The sequence below is a fragment of the Mixophyes fleayi genome, chromosome 6 (assembly GCF_038048845.1).
Source record: "Mixophyes fleayi isolate aMixFle1 chromosome 6, aMixFle1.hap1, whole genome shotgun sequence".
In the NCBI taxonomy this organism is placed as follows: domain Eukaryota; kingdom Metazoa; phylum Chordata; class Amphibia; order Anura; family Limnodynastidae; genus Mixophyes; species Mixophyes fleayi.
The window spans coordinates 27,807,882-27,825,600 of NC_134407.1; the positions used below are offsets into that span (position 1 = coordinate 27,807,882).

The 17,719-nt window shown below is 39.2% G+C and overlaps 1 protein-coding gene across 2 annotated transcripts in view; it reads left to right on the forward strand.

Moving 5' to 3' along the window:
- LOC142160964 (alpha-2-macroglobulin-like protein 1) overlaps positions 1-17,719 on the forward strand; it is an 81,833-nt gene that overhangs the window by 21,532 nt on the left and 42,582 nt on the right. Inside the window, exons 11-20 of one of the 2 annotated variants that reach the window (XM_075216111.1) lie at positions 1,220-1,381; positions 3,038-3,262; positions 4,830-4,893; positions 5,972-6,117; positions 7,725-7,874; positions 8,097-8,231; positions 8,536-8,596; positions 13,086-13,284; positions 14,959-15,184; positions 16,691-16,817. In XM_075216111.1, coding sequence (XP_075072212.1) covers positions 1,220-1,381; positions 3,038-3,262; positions 4,830-4,893; positions 5,972-6,117; positions 7,725-7,874; positions 8,097-8,231; positions 8,536-8,596; positions 13,086-13,284; positions 14,959-15,184; positions 16,691-16,817 — 1,495 coding nt within the window. The remainder of the gene's footprint in view (positions 1-1,219; positions 1,382-3,037; positions 3,263-4,829; positions 4,894-5,971; positions 6,118-7,724; positions 7,875-8,096; positions 8,232-8,535; positions 8,597-13,085; positions 13,285-14,958; positions 15,185-16,690; positions 16,818-17,719) is intronic. The other variant, XM_075216112.1, reaches the window with a different exon arrangement.

A 17,719-nucleotide genomic window follows, 5' to 3' on the forward strand; every position in this document is an offset into this window, starting at 1 on the left:
GGAAGGAGATGGCTAGAAGGTTAAAGGTGATTTAATGTAGGAACTGGTGGGGTATAGATAAAAGCAGCATGAAAGATATATTGTAGATAGGGGAAAAAGCTTAGTCAAGGTAAGTGAGGGAAGGGGCTAAAATAAGTTATACAGAGGTGCATGTATTAGGTGAAGTGTTTCAGTTTCAATTAAACTGAGCATAGGCGGTACAATCATGCAATACACAGCAAAGGAAAATATATCAGACATTGCGGTTATATAATAAGGTTATTTACTTGACTCTGATTATAGGCTATTGGACAGGTACAATTCTCTAGAACCAGTGTAGGAAATCCCAAGTAAAAACTAGTTTTACAGCAAAGCACACCAGGCTTTGGTGTCCCAGATTTTAAAGAGCACCACGGCACTTGTATCTAAGTCCGTTGGAGAGATTCCAGCTTTTATGCCATAATCCGGTGGTAGTCTTAATAACGACAAACACAAATCCGACACTGCATACCCCGATGGTGTGTTCCCCGACAGGCTCTTGACCGCGACTGCTTGTAATACACAATTGAAAGGATTCCGATTAATGAACATGATGCCCGTCTACAATGACATGTCTTTCAAGAGCGACTGTATTAATGTTGCTGCTAAGGTGTTAATTTTAAGGTGGCGCTGGCTCCACAATGTACAAGCCTTTGTAAAGCACATTGTAGAGCCACCGCCTCTTTAAATTAACAACTTAACAGCAACATTAATACAGTCGCTCTTGAAAAACACGCCATTGTAGGCGGCCATCATATTCATTAATCGGAATCCTTTCAAGTGTCTATTACAAGCAGTCGTTGTCAACAGCCTGTCGGGGAACACACCATCGGTGTGTTCCTGTCTGGGTATGCAATGTTGGATTTCTCTCAATCGAATTAAGGTACCCAACCCCTATAATCAGATAATATATCTCATAAAAGACATCATGTGGTAATATCAAGGTATGAAAGTTTTTTCTCATGCTCATTCAAGGGCCCAGATCATCTCAAAGGGAATTTTCCTCCAATCACATACTAGGCATAATCATGTTCTGTCTTGGAATATGAGGTTTTTATATGTTTTTGCAAACTTTTCTCTGGAACATTTAAACACTGACGTTAAAGGAGAACAGACTGTTTAGGAGGGATCTAAAAGGAAGAGGGTTTTCAGTATATGCAATATTAAGCATTGGCAATTGATATGATGATTTTCTTCATAGATCACTGTGACAGGAGCAGATGGACTTCCAATGCCAGATGAGGATATTGAACTATATGTTGATGAAAAAAGAGAAGATGAGATTTACACCACTAATAAAGATGGGGTAGCAAGATTTTCATTGGACACTGCCTCCTGGGAAAATAAAATAGTCGATATTCGGGTGAGTACAAATTACAAATCATCACATAATGCATGAGAACAGCACAATAGTGACTCTAAAAGGCCACAACCATCTTGGCACATGCATGGGCTTCCAGAGAACGGTAAGGGGGTTTACTTGCCTGATGCTTCCAAACCCATTCTCCAGGCGTAAGTCTAACAAATGCACAAATGTACTTATTGTCAAGTTTTACTGTGAATACACAGTACGGAATATGTCAGTCTCTATATCAGGCCCTTATTGTTTTGTTTTTATCCCCTCTTGGTCACTGTTTTTTTTTCATTGAGTGTATTATCTTCTGTTGCAATTGCAAGGGAAAAGTATTCCCTGAGCAACAGTTGTTTATAATCTTTACTAGAAATGCAACACAGGCATTCATATCATACTTGCCAACTCTCCCGCATTGTCCGGGAGACTCCCGCATTTTGCGAGAGTCTCCCGGACGAGTGTGGCAATCTCCCTGATAGGAAGGGAGAAAAATTTAGTTTAAACGCCGCGATTCACCCGGAATCGCGGCGTTTAGCCCCGCCCCCACTGTAAAATGACGCGATTTGCGTCATTCCGTCACGGGGGCGGGGCCAAAATGACGCGATTTCGCAGCCCCGCCCCCTACACGCCCACGTCCCAGCCGGCATCTCCCGGAAAAAAAAAAAAAAATGTTGGCAAGTATGATTCATATTCATTTGTAACCTGAAAGATACATTACCCAATCCCAGGGACAAGACGCAGCATAGCACCCTTCAAAGCAAAATTTGGGGGAGTGCCCCGCTCATGCTCCCAAGACCCCTGTTCTGCTCTTCTGAACATGCTCGGGATGGGCACAAATGCAGTGAAGTCCTGCTTGTGGATGCACTAAATGTGCGCATGCTCAAATGAGGCCCTTGCTTTGCCCCTCTGAGCATGCATGTGGATGTTGCATGTGCAGTGACGCCCCATTTGATAATTCACTGTACATGCACCAATTACCATGCATTCTGGAAAAAGCAATGTAAAGGGCTTTGGGAGGTTGGACCAGCTTTGCCTGCCCCCCCCCCCCCTACCCCAGCCACAATGCTCTAGGCTTCACAGCAGCCGCATTGCCACTTCTATTACTACCCTCCACGGGGGGGATTCAATTGACCGCATTACTTGTGAGAGTAACATGGCCCGTGCACTATTACTCTTAGTAAGGTAATTCTAACGGGGATTTCTGCTCGCGGTTCTTAGAGCTGCAACCAAAATCAGCGCGGAAATTACCGTACTAACAGTAGTAATGCACACTTTTACCGTAGTAACGGTAACAGTGCGCGGCCCGCAGTACACTCACAAGTAACGAGGTCAATTTATTTCCCCCTATTTGAGTTACAACATTTACTCTCTCCTTATGTTGGCATTTGTTTCTAATTGAGTTTATGTTTTAGTGAAAATTTTCAAAAATGGGCAAATGACATACCGGAACCCAAGTCCAAATGTCACCACTGTAAGCAACTGTTTGCACAATCCCCAATCTTATAACCTCTACAATGAAAAGGAGAATGCAGATAATGCAGTGCCGCATATTACAGTTGTTCTAGTTATATATTGCATTACATTCCTATACATTCATATGAGATTACTCTTCATGTGTCTAACAGATTTTCCTCTAATTGTGCCTTCATATTTTGTCTACTCTTCCAGGGGCACTACATACCCAACAAGCCACTGCCTGACACTGGTGAGGTGAACCCAGTGTATGAGGATGGGTATGCAAAGTTATCACCTTTTTACACAATAGGAAAGAGCCAGCTGAAGATCAGGAGTGAACCATTTGTTTTGCCTTGTAATGAGAAAGTGAATCTCTGGGGAGATTTTGACCTCGACCCATCAGAGCACAAAAAAGAATATGTGGACATGTATAAACTGGTGAGTGATATCTAGCTAATCTCTATCACCAAAGTTCCCCTCCCCAGTGTGTTTCAACCTCTGGTATTTGTTAGTGTTACCTCTGAGTGGTTCACAGTAGAGATGCTTAGGCTCGGTTTTCTGAAAAACCGAGCCCACCCGAACTTAGGGGATCTGAGTAGGCTCGCAAGCCGGCTCGGTATCTCCAAGCGTCCTCGGATCTGAATCAAGGCAAAATATCATTGTTGTGTTGTCGGATCTTGTGGGTTTTGGACTCCATAAGTACCTCCCTCTCCAGGTGATCCAGCGCCATTGCTCACATAGAAACAGAGGTAGCAGTGTTCTTGTCACTCTCCAGTCTCCAGTGCCATTGCTCAGTGCCATTGCTCACACAGAAACAGGGGTAGCAGTGTTCTTGTCACTCTCCAGTCTCCAGTGCCATTGCTAAGTGCGATTGCTCATACAGAAACAGGAGGGGTAGCAGTGTTCTTGTCACTCTCCAGTCTCCAGTGCCATTGCTAAGTGCGATTGCTCATACAGAAACAGGAGGGGTAGCAGTGTTCTTGTCCCTTGACAAAAATTGACTGGAAATTATTGGAAATAAATGTTATTGAGGTTAATAATAATGTAGGGATAAAAAAGAGCCAAATGATGGGATTTTAGCAGAAAACAATAGGGATTTTAGAAAAAAATCGGGATCCAAAACCAAAACCCAAATCAAGACACGCGAGGGCGGTTTTACCAAAACACGAAGTTAATCCAGATCCAAAACCAAAATTCGTGGGGTCAGTGAGCATCTCTAGTTCACAGTACTTATAAAGTACAAAATATACAAATTATTTTAAAAAATCAAAGGGGAAATTTAATAAGTATTTATAAAAATAAAGGACTACTGGGTCTAATTTTATATCAGGGTACTCGGTACACATTTACAGACAAAAGATAAATTATACCTCCCAACTGTCCCGATTTAAGGCTCTGTCCCATTGCCCCGGCCACAGACAGCTTTTTTTTCTAAAGTTCGGAGGTATGTTCCGTTCACTGCTGCTCTGCGCAACAATGGATGGGTGTGTTGGCGGGGGCTGGGAATGACCCGGCACTCAGAAGGGCTGGTCGCACCTCCTTGATGCATCCACCATGCGCCCATTTCTCATGCACAAACCGTCGCACAGTGGCGGCGCTCACACATTGTCCAAATTCCCCAACGTTAAATGTTGTGAGGTAAGGGTTAACACTCTCACCTTAGGGATACTTGGAAACAATTTATACTCCTTAGGGTTACTTTATAATCATTTGCAGAGAATAAGGGATGCTTGACGAACACATACTAGTAGCAGGAGCACTTGGTATACATGAGCAGACATCAGGAGTACAAACTATTTCATACAATGAGTACTGCCTGCCCACAATTATAATTAGCATTATTATTACACAGCATAAGGTGGCATTTCTTGGATCTATAGTCTGAAGTTATTAATAAAGGAAATAGTGAAGCAAACAGATGTTGAATTTGAGTCTAAAGTAGTCATTTGTTTTTCTCAAATGTCATCCTTATGTGGTTAATATCATCCTTTTGTGTTTCTCATAGATCTTTGTAAATGGGAAAAACATTTTGAACTCAACATTCAGACATAATCTCCCACCAGATGGCGGTATGTCTTGCACGTTACATGATGTAACAGCTATTTACAGCTAAAAAGCTTATAAAGAAAAAAATGAGCCAGATGCGATATGTGATGTAGGGTTTAGTATAAATTAACTTAACAATTGAACTAACTTAATTATAAATTAAAAATGTGTAAAATTTTCCAAAATTAATACAATCTTTTCATGGCATGTAATGTATTGCTATAATGCTTTATCATACATTGAGCTTCATTTACTCGAGCTAATTCACATCATTGTTTATTTGCTCATAATGGGCCCGATTCATGTACAGACGTAAGTCCCTTTCCGTGCTGTATCTTGCGCAAAATAGCGATTCAAGTGCTTGGTTTCGCTTAAGTACATGTTTTCCAGCCGTATCACTTGCACCAGCTACAGTACAGGTGTAAGTGCCGACTGATAGTGATGACTGACACGTAGGCATTTCAGAACATGTGTATGCAAGTAAGAGAAACTATGAAAATGATCCATCAGTCTGTTCTCTGTCTGTGTGCATACGGCAAGTAACGTATACACAGAGCGTACTTATACCCGTATTCAAATGGAAACGTTACTTGAGATCCGCTCGTAGTTGAATACGGTCCTACGCGTGTGCATGTTCCGTTCCATTTTTTTAAACGCATGCTGCGTTCGCATTGTGTTCGAAGATGAATCAGGCCCAATATGTATGGTAAGACCTTGCAATGATTACAATGAAGCCTTGCTTTATATATTTATTTGTTTTAAAAAAAAAGGAACTTTAAATGCAATGGACATTGTGAATCACTAATCATATCTGTCCCAAAAAATAAAGAGAGTAAAGGTCCAAAAAAAACATATGAGGTGCTTTATATAGGTTATAAAAGCTGGGTTTTTTTCCTAATGGGATATTAGACTCATGTCAATTTTTGCATAAAAAATCACATAAAATTACAGCCTGATTCATTCTTTTTTTTTTTTTTTAAATAAAAAATGCAAACTGTTTGTTATATACATTAGACAAGATAAAGAGAATCATTTTTGTTTCTTAGAAATTAGACAGATGGATACATTGTAATTCAGTGTTTTATTTTTTACCCCCACCAGGGCTGAAGGGTTTCTTCCAGTTTCCTGTTGCTGTCACTTCCCAGATGTCGCCAGCTGCCACTATCCTTCTTTACGCCTTCCTCTCTAATAAGAATCTGCTTGCTGATAGCGTTAAAATCCCTGTCAGTAGCTGCTTCCCCAATCCGGTTAGTAATATATAGCTTTCTTCTTCCGCCATAGTATAGCATAGTATAAGACCCCACTATTACTGCTAACCTCTACCCAACACACATCAAAACCCTTCATGGAATCTGAGAAGAACAGTCCTGATACCAAACCACCTCTCTACTGTTCTCACATCCTGCACCTACTTAGTACATGTGTCCTTGCTGTTTTTTGAGTTATTGGGAGCCTCGGCTAGTGCCACAAATTTGCTAGTTATCACACACTCAACCATGTATATTCCATGTTTCCCCTAAATGTGTCTTACAACTTGTAATGTGTCCTCAATATGTTTGTTTGTTTCTTTCCAATGTGTTTCTCGCTTATGCCTGTCTATTTCTAAGGTGTTCCCCGCATCTAGCATGCTCTTCATATATCGCAGGTCACTTTGGTTTAAAGCGAGTTGTACTTAGCGGTACTCCATTGCCCCCTGGACTTATGCATGAATCACAGTCAAGTAGAGTCAAGCAACAGTTAGGCAGACACAGTACAAGAACAATGTCCAGGAGAAAAGTTCAAAGCCAAGGTCGGGCATGCAGATAATAGATAAAATCAGGAGTTAAATTGGGTCAAATCAGAACCACAAATCACAGTGCATCGATACACACATGTGTTCTGGGGGTATATTTACTAAACTGCAAGTTTGAAAAAGTAGAGATGTTGCCTATAGCAACCAATCAGATTCTAGCTGTCATTTTATAGAATATACTAAATAAACGATAACTAGAATCTGATTGGTTTCTATAGGCAACATCTCCACTTTTTCAAACCCACAGATTAGTAAATATAGCCCCTGGACTAATATGTATACTAACATTAATCATTACTCATGAGAGGGTCCAGCAGCTGTCTCTGTATATATTGCCATGCCAGGTATATCTATCTGTACTGCCCTCTGCATGTATTAATGCACAAGCGGCCACATCACATGACACCCAATGCGGCCGCGTTATTAGACGCCTGTGCGCCCCCCGGGCTGATACCTGCCAGCCCGTGCCTGTGCACATACACACAATCTGAAACCTAATCTTGCACTCAAACACTCAAGTCTTTTTATGGGTCAGTTTTCGTAGTCAAAATTAATTAATCCAAAAAATGGCGATGCTCTTCAGAAAAGGTAGCAAAAACGTAATATACTCAGTTCCAATAAGAAACAAATAAAATGACTAGCAAGTATGAGTTTAAACCTATGTTTTTAGTACATTCCCCACATCCATCCGATCTTTATTTATCACTGAATAAATACTCAGATCTTAAGTCCTCTTTGTGGCAAATTATTCAGGATGCAAGAAGACTCTTCTACATGTATGTGATTGTTTAAGTTAGGACAGAGCTGGATTTAAACGTGTAGTGATCTGAGGATGGTAATGGGGAAGAAAAAGTCTGGAATTTTAACAGTAGAAGGAGCAAGGTCTTCCTGCAGCACAGCATAGTGATTTGAGGTTCCTGTCAAACTGATGTGGGAAAAATGTCCTTCAAATGCACTTCTATAAGAGACGTAATGTAAGTTCATAAATCCAACTGTATTCTTGGTTACATGTTCATTTCACCTATGTTCTTATCTTGAGAAGATTTCTAATTCTCTTAACAGGTCTCCTTGCAGTTCTCAGAGGAACAAAGTCTCCCCGGGTCTATGGTGAACCTTCACATTACAGCATATCCAAACTCCATGTGCAATGTCCGAGCTGTGGATAAGAGTATCGACCTGCTAAAGTCAGAAGATAAACACCCAGAAGACATTGTAAGTCTCTACCTTGCAGTTCTGATGTGTTTTTACTGTTTGATTTACTTTTGTTCACATGCACGGAGTAGGTACTTGGTGTTCTGCAAAAGACTGAAAAATGACCACTATGTTAGAGCAAGTAGAAAATAAATAAAACTATCACAGTGAATATCCTATATGGCTTTATGCATTCTGTTATATGTTATGAAGCATCTGCTATTATTGCCATTTCTTTTTTAGGTGAATGAATTCCTTGGGCAGTGGGATGTAGATGGTTTTCCTGCACAGTTAGAGGAATCTCAGGAGTGTCCCCATGGCTCACATCCTCTGTTCTTTGAAAGTCCCGTTCAGGTTGACACTTACACACTTTTTAAGGTATCAACAAAGATGGTATTTTTGGTTATTCTGCCTCCTGGCACTTTGATACATGCATTGTGTCAATGAACAAAGCACTTTTAGATGAGTGTTTTATATATATATATATATATATATATATATATATATATCTGTATTTGAAACTGTCTGAAAAGTATTATAGCAATAGAGCTAAACAATGTTGATTTTGTTTCGCTAATGACAAACTTTGCATTTATTTTATTTGTAATTAATCTGAAATGGAAATTACAGAACTATGCATTGTTTTATGTTGTGCAAGTGACTCTATTTTGATTTATTACAGAGACCAGGAATAAAAGTTTTCACCAACTTTGTGATAAAGAAGCCATTGGCTTGTGAAATTGGTGAGTTTCTGTATATCTATTGTATGACTAAAAATACTCATTTACATTTAGTTTAGTAGACAAATGCAGAGGAGAATTCCATTGCTGAGCAGAGATTAAATGATAACTCCGGTCATTACTAAAAATTTAATCTCTAATGTAATTTAATATGTTAAGTATACCAGTTATATCTAAATTTATTTGCTGCCATTGTTAACCTAATATTATGTAGTGCCAGCCAGGGATCCTGATACTTGCATTCCCTCTGATCCTTCCCTTTAAAATCAGAAACTCGGTGTGTGAAACTGTCAATCATTTATTATGTACGTACAATGGGAGGAGCCTACAGTTTTGCTTTTGACTGCTGGAATTAGGCAAACAGTAGTTTACATGCCACATACTGCCATTAGAGGCTGGAATGCAGCAGATATTGAATAAATGGTGGCAGTGAATTAAATAATAATTAACAGATATACTTCCCATATTAAAGTACATTTAATATTCATGTTTACTGGAATTCTTCATTTAGCTACTATTAAAGGTTAAAAATTGATTGTCCGATCCAAAACGATGCGGTTCCAAAGCACAAAAGGATTTATTCACAGCCAGAGTAATTTGAAAGTACCGCCAATAGGACGCAAGTGTGGCTACTACATAGCACAAAATCTTCAATCCAGAATGCCTTCTTGCACTCGCAGACTGTGATCTTTTATACAGTACAATACGATAGAATTCAGTAAAGTCACAGATCATTGATCAAGGGGTCAAGACCTCTCAATAACTCAACGCACAATAGATCAAACAGTTCTTCATTGTATAGGTATGCAATAGTTTGTTTTCAAGCATGTATAGTCCACTGCTCCCGCTACTAGATTTTATTTCAAAGATATTAAAGTTTTGATTTTTTTAATACTTCATTAATTAACTTAACATTTAATATACTACTTTATTAATTAACTTAACATTTTATTAATATTACCTTTGCGTAACTCTTGTAATTACTGTGCGTTAAATACGGTTTGCTTCGCAATCACAGATATACTAAATGCGTATAAGTTACAATTGTACCCAATAATATTTGGTACAAAATTGATCTTTCCATAACAATATGATGTACTAAAATGAAAGACTTTAGCACTATACTATGTACTCTCTTGGTCCATGCTACTTGTTCATCATCAACTGCCTCACTCATATTCTTCCAGGCCACATTTCATTGCACATTTTACTATGTATTTTCTCATGCACCGTGGCTCAGTGGTTAGCACTTCTGCTATACAGCAGTGGGGTTATGAGTTCGATTCCTGACCATGGCCTTATCTATGTCGTTTGCATGTTCTCACTGTGTTTGTGTGGGCTTCCTCTGGGTGCTCCAAAAACATACTAGCACGTTAATTGGTTGCTATCAAATTGACCCTAGTCCCAATTTTTTTAGAAGGTTTGATAAATCTACTACTAAAGGAGAAATCTGCCCATGTATTTTATTTTATATCTCCTGATAATAGGACAATTTGCAGATGCTTTAATGTTTTAAACATCTCACCAATGGGACATCATGAAGCATGAACTGTTTCTAAATGTTATCAAACTGCTTTTACAAAGTCTGTAGGATCTGCCAAGGACTGTTGTAGTGAATGACTAGAGGGGAGGGGTGTAAGCCCAGACTTATATTTTCAAACTTTCTTGAAACAGGTCAACTGGATCCAGCATTGGATAACTGAATAACAATATAAGTATAGTTGGTTTCTTCTTATTGAAGTCTGTGACATCCTTATTAATTATCTGTGTTGAGAGATGCACAAATGTGTAGTTATATAGACAGCAAAAGTTTAGTGCCTCCTCAGAGGCCTGAATTTATTAAGAAAAGTAAAGCAAAAAAAATGAGTAATTTCGCACCTTGGCAAAGCCATGTTGCATTGGAGGGGGAGGTAGATTTAAATTGTGATGACAGATTTATAGTTGGGGTAGGGCATGTTCTAGATCAACTTTAACTTTCAGTGTACAAATAAAGCTATCGAGTATTTGTGTGCTACATGAAAAAATAGCCAGTGTTTATCTTATGTGTAAAATAATAAACTAATTTGTACCCCTTCCATTGTAACATGGTTTTGTCCAAGATAAAACGTATTCTATTTTTTGCCTTACTTTCCTTAATGAATCAGGCCCATCAGCTTCAATGCAGTCCTATATTGCTCAGCCTACAGTAAGTTCCCAAGATCCAACTAACCTTTAGTCCTTGTATTTGGCAGTTCAAATAATATATAGGATACATGTAATAAAGACAGTTAAGATGTCCCATTGCTATCATGAAGTATTTATAACACATTAATGGGAGTGGGAGAACATGGCAAAGTATGACATATGGGTCTATTTACTAATACATGGCTATAGGGCTGTTTTTCTACTGACGCTTATTTCAGCAATAGAAACCTCACTATCACAGTGATTTATTATTACAATCTCAGTAACTCTTGCCACTCAGCCATACTGATTTGGAGCACTAAGAGTTAACTGGGCCAGTTTCTACGGATATTTGGTTGAGGCATAAGCAGTGAACCTAAAAGCCTAAGCTTAGGCTTTCATTTCCACTTAGTGAACAATAAAATAATAGTTAAAAGTGATTAAAATAACATAAAAAATTATTTAAAAGATATATGCATTTTTAAATTCATCCTCTTCTGTTATTGCAATCCCAAGATGGCGTTAACAGACGAGGTATTGCGACGGTACATGTACTGCCAGGATCCTTGTTATGTAGGTTTTGGGGAACTTTCACCCAGTGAATCTTAATTCTTAATACTTAACATTGGCAGCACGGTGGTTCAGTGGTTAGCACTTCTGCCTCACAGCACTGGGGTCCAGTGTTCCCTCTAAGCTAAACAATGTGGAAATCATAGAGTTAAACCTGTATCTTACTAGGAAACATCCTGCAGATTGTGAATGCAAACCTTTCGGGTGGAGCCCTCATTAGAGTGACCTTTTAACTCTTTCCTTTCCAGTTTGCTCAGCTTAGAGGGAACACTGCTGGGCTCATGAGTTTTATTCCCAACCATGTTCTTATCTGTGGGGAGTTTGTATGTTTTCTCTGTGTTTGCGTGGTTTTCCTCCGGGTGCTCCGGTTTCCTCCCACACTCCAAAAATATACTTGTAGGTTAATTGGCTGCTATTAAATTGACCCTAGTCTCTCTCATTCTGTTTGATGGAGTATGGCAGGATCATTTCCAAAAAGAATGGCTTGAACACTTGGAGATATGTTCTGGGTGAAAAACCGAGACCAATGGTTGCTGTGCCGAAGGCATCTACATTCCACTGAGTGATGGTGTCTGGAGTTTTGAGTGGATAGTCCACTTGACCAGTTGACCTGTAAAGGAGCAACAATAGAAAAGACCATGTCATTACAAGGTCATTCCTGGCAATACACATGACCGCATTTTACAGCACTCTCAATTAAAGCATGACCACGTTGGAAGCCAACATGAGCTTAATTTAACAACTGTGAATCCTGGAATGAGCATTGTGACTGCATTTTATTTTCTGGTATGTACTGTTTATGTGGCACTCCTTATTATGCAATGACCCCTACTGTACTGTAGTCTATGGGCCTTATGTAGCTATGGAGTTAGTGGCAACATATAAACAGCTGATGATAATACTGGCAGAGGCTTTTTCCTTTTTTGCCGAAGACAGAGATTTTCGTTTTTTAATAAATAGAGCCCAGAGAGTGATAAATAAGTACATAAAAAGGAAAACAAAATATCAAACTATATAAACAAAGACATATATAAAATTTTCCAAACGTATTCCTCCCAACAGTTCCTAATAGTGGACCTTGTAAGGGGTGTCATCTATGTGGAAATAAGCAGGGATTCTCCTAAAAGTGGGCATTTTGAGGTCGATCAGTGGTGGGTTATGGGTTGTTTTGTCCAGATTTTACATGTTTGAATTTTGGTAGGTATTTATACATGCATTAATAACAATAATTTCTTAACCTGTCATGTAAGCATTCCAGTTATTGGAGTTCAATGAGAGGTAGAAAATGTTGTTTGCATATGGCTGCCAAATGCATCTGATTTACATTGAAAGTCTCCAGAAGTGTTTGCCCCGATTACATCCCTGTTTTATCTAGAGACCAAGCGTACAGTGTCATTGTCTTTGTTCTCTGATCAAATGTATTAAAAGTGAGTATTAAAAAAGAATTTTAGGGTGGTGTTATGCTTTAAAGAAACAGCCCCTCTTTCCTCAACTAGCAGGAGTCTGTTGGGTAACATGCCACTGGTGCTCCAACAGCTGGATTAGGAATGTTTGTTAAAGATAATTTTAGGGTGGAATTTTTCCTTAAGGGTGAAGAATAGTTTCCTATGTCTGCTTGAAGTGCACTTTGTCTGATGTAAAGCAGTATTGGTCCCTAACATCTGTATGGAAAGATTACTAATGATTGTACATGTTACAACTTTATCAAAGGTCCAATAATATTATACTTCCTTTTATTTCAATCTGTCCGGATCTGAAGAAGATAAGAATACCATGTTCCTTTTCATGAATAAGGAGGAAGTCATTGCAAGGCCAGACATCTTACTACAATCACCACCAAACGCACCACTACTACCAAAACCACCATCGCCACCAACACCACCACCGCCACCGCCACCACCAGCATCAGTCCGGAAAGAGTTCATTTTTACCTGGCTAATGAATATTGTGTTGACAGGGTAAATAGATTTTTGTCCCACTATTAAATGTGACGTGAATTTCTTCTGTAGTTTGCGAAATGGAGTAAATAATTCTGACAATGTGAAAATAATTCAAACAGTACTTATATCTGCTGGTTTTAGAGCTTATAGGTTATAAACTGCAGCTCTATAATTTTTTCTTTCATTTCCTGAAAGCTCAATCTGTAAGAGCCATTCTTGAAATGCAAATAAGCAAAACCGCAAAGTTAATGTTCTTTTGTGGCATCACGCTGCTACTTGTATGCAATATGACCAGGTTTCATAGGAGAGCCCATGGATAGGTAGACAGAGGTGCAGGTAGCTGGGGGCAGGGGCTTTCCACTGTCCGATGGGAAAAGTTGGGCATAATACTGTCGAACCAACACATACAAACAAGATTTTTTTTGCAGCCCAAGATATTTTCAATGGGATAAATGGCTGAAAAGGGCACATATGCCCAGTTGTTTCCTGCTTTGCAGGGTGGGCACACAGCATTTTTCAACCAGCAAAAAAATTTAAAAAAATTTTTTTTTTTTTAGTATGTTCCTTATTCTTTTAATGGGAAGCCTTGACACACAAAAAAGGCAGATGTAATTAATATAATCACAATGTTTCGTCTCTGTCATCATTAATGTAAGCCATAAATGAGATTAAACCGTATTTTAGGAGAAAAACATATAAATGTCAATTAAGTAATAGTCATAGTCCTATAGTGTAGTTGGTTGAACTTTGATGTGACCTTGTTACTGCGTCTAGCACAGACCAATAGCTTGGCACAGAGGGATTTTCCTGGAGCTGTTACAAGTATTGTGCGCACCTGGGAATGTGTTAGGAAGACAAGCATGCACACTTATACACATAAAGCTGTATTGTGGCTTTACACAAAGATCATTTACAAACAATAAAAAGTTTTGGAGCGCAAAATTTTATATATAAATTATAATGATAAAATGCACTACTCCTAGATGTAGTGTGTCAGGAATCAAAACTTGATAATACACCTGAAGCAGCACATATCTTTGGGCACTCCCACAATATGTAGTTCATATTTGCCTTATATTTTTGTCTGTTATGAGTTGGAAATGGGTCACTTTTTTCAGCTGTACCTGCACGTTATCCATAAGCTTTGAGAGAAAGTTTCATGTCTAAGCACCACCTATACATGGGTTTTGTTGCCCACTAACCTCATAAAAGAACAAATACAAGCTATTACAGTCTATATACAAGTCTTACCAATCATCATCATCTGTTTATATAGTGCCATTAATTCCGCACCGCTTTACAGAGAACTCACTCACATCAGTCCCTGCCCCATTGGAGCTTACATTCTAAATTCCCTAAAATACAAACACACAGACACATACTAGGGTCTATTTGATAGCAGCCAATTAACCTGCTAGTATGAATCCATATCTACATAAAGCCCATAGACTACAGTACAGTAGGAGTCATTGCATAATAAGGAGTGCCACATAAACAGTGCCACACCAGAAAATAAAATGCAGTCACAATGCACATTCCAGAATTCACATTTATTAAATTAAACTCACATTGGCTTCCAACGTGGTCATGCTATAATTGAGAGTGCTGTAAAATGCGGTCATGTGTATTGTCCTCCAAAAGCAGGAATGACCTTGTAATGACATAGTGTTTTCTATTGTTGTTCCTTTACAGGCCAACTGGTCAAGTGGACTATCCACTCAAAACTCCAGACACCATCACTCAATGGAATGTAGATGCCTTCTGCACAGCAACCATTGGTCTCGGTTTTTCACCCAGAACGTATCTCCAGGTGTTCAAGCCTTTCTTTTTGGAAATGATCCTGCCATACTCCATCAAACATGGGGAAACAATGTTGCTGAAGGCAATTGTCCTCAACTTCATGAAGCAATGCATCAAGGTGAGTATGTCCATTACTCACTTGTCTCTACTTTATCTGCCTTTGCCTTTCACTGATTGGTAAAAGAAAACTGTTATATATTGTGCCCTATTTGTTGTTAACACAAAACAATCATCATCATCTATTTATATAGCACCACTAATTCCCCAGCGCTGTACAGAGAACTCACTTCAGTCCCTGCCCCATTGGCACATACATAAACACACACTGGATGAAACAATAAGGACAATTAAGCAGCCAATTGACCTACTAGTATATTTTTGGACTGTGGGAGGAAAGTGGAGCATACGGAGGAAACCAACGCAAACACAGGGAGAACATATAAACTCCACACAGATAAGGCCGTGGTCGGGAATCAAACTCATGACCCCAGTGTGAGGCAGAAGTGCTAACCACTAAGCCACTGTGCTGCACTATCACAAAGCAGCTTTGATCAAATCGACTAAGAGTGGTGCTGCTGCTCAATCTGTTTTACTTCTGTTAGCCTCTGCCAAACTGATTGTCCCCAAGAATGTAGATAATACATGCTTGAAGATGTTGCAATAGGTGGAACTTGAGTGCAAGTTATAGGGGCTGGGTCACAGCGCAATCAAATAAAGGTTAGAGAAAACAGATCCCCCCTCCCTTAGTTATTATTGCTGTAAGGTGGCATAACAAGCAAAGCAATAGCACAAAATCAGAAATAGACATCTTTTGGAATGCAATTATGGGTTTATGCATTGTCAATTTATATTTCAAAGGAATGTGAGCAGTTTGTGGTTGAAGAGTTCTACATAGAACAAACGTGCTTGAAAGAGATAAGAAAGTGCTTTGATAAACTTGGGACACGAGTAGATCTCGCGTCTGACTGAATTCAATTGTACTGTTGTCCTCCCTGTTAAACTCCTGGGGGTAAATGTATCAATCTCCGGTTTCTTCAACTCGCGGGAGTTCGGCAAAATGACAGCTAAAATTTAAAGCGGCGCTGCCTTGTAAAGGGAAACTTGCCTTTACAAGGCAGCGCCGCTTTAAATTTTAGCTGTCATCTCGCCGAACTCCCGCAAGATGAAGAAACCGGAGATTGATACAGTAAATGTATCAAACTGCGAGTTTCTGGCGAGTTTGAAAAGTGGAGATGTTGCCTATAGCAATCAATCAGATTCTAGTTATCATGTTGAAGAATGTACTAAATAAATGATAACTAGAATATTTTTAAACCCACCGGAAAATTGCAGCTTGATACATTTACCCCTACGTGTTACATATAACTAACTCATTGGGGGAATTCAATTGGCCGCGTTACTTGAAAAATTAATGCGACCTGCGCACTATTACCGTTATTATGGTAGTCTTAGCGGCAGGGTTGATATTGCCGTAATAACGGTAATAGTTTTTACCAGGCGGTACTTCGGGGGAATTGAATCCTCCTTTTAGATTAGAACAGTGAGAATGTATTTTTATTAAATAGACTAGAAATGTCCCTATATTATAACCCAACACTGTCTGATGACTATACTTCTGGTTTAGGTCAGGACCACGTTATATAAATCAAATGACTTCCAACAAGAACCATGTACAGATTGCTCCTACACTGCCTGTCTGTGCAGTGACCCGACCTACACTTTTACCTGGATAATAAAACCTTTAAAACTGGGTAAGTAACTGTCTGCCTAAGATTATTTATTCATACCTAAAATAATGCTGTAGTGGGTGTAACTTTCGTAAAACAGAAGGACAAAGATTTAGAAGAAAATCATTTTCTTTTGAGAACAGAGAAGTTTGGCCTCAGGGGAGAGGGGAGGATTCAGAGGGTGAAGAGGGAAATTCGGAAGGGCGGCATCCCAGCAAAAATGTTCTGATTACTCCCTCTTATAGTCAATAGCCTATTGTTGGTAGTGAGTGGGTGCATCATTTGTAAAATTTACTTTTTTAATTTGGTCTACAATGGATCAAGAATACATTTATATATACAAAGGGGTGAGCTAGGGTTTTGGGGAGTCATTTATTCAATTCAATTTTATTTGAAAATTGTGTTTGTGTTTCTTGCCACTCCAGTTATTCTAACCTTGTTAATTATCTCAGCCCCCCAAAGCATAGAGAGTCAATAAGACAACAGTGCTTTTCAGGAAGGAACTTGTACCCTCTAGGAAGGGAGGGGGGGACTCTGTTTTTTGCAACCACCCCACACAGGAACCAGCCTTGCACTTGCACTGACCAGTCTGAGGCAGGCTTTCCCTATAGCAGGCAGACTAAACGCCCATGACCTCCCTATTATGGTAGAGACTTACCCAGGCTGTCAGGAGCTGGGGTTAGTTAAGGACCTGGGGTTGGGGTGGAGCACATTTTCCCAAAACATTTTTTAAACAGATTAATGTACCTGGGGCCCAAAATGTGTTTATCCACCAAATGGGTCCTATCAAAGGTATAGAGGCCTTTCTAGGTGCACTCTGAGGAATGTATTGAAAGGCTTTACACACATTATCGTGACACATGTAATAAGATCAGTCCTGATGTCTCCACCTGACTTATTTATGTAATATATAAGGTTAAACCGAT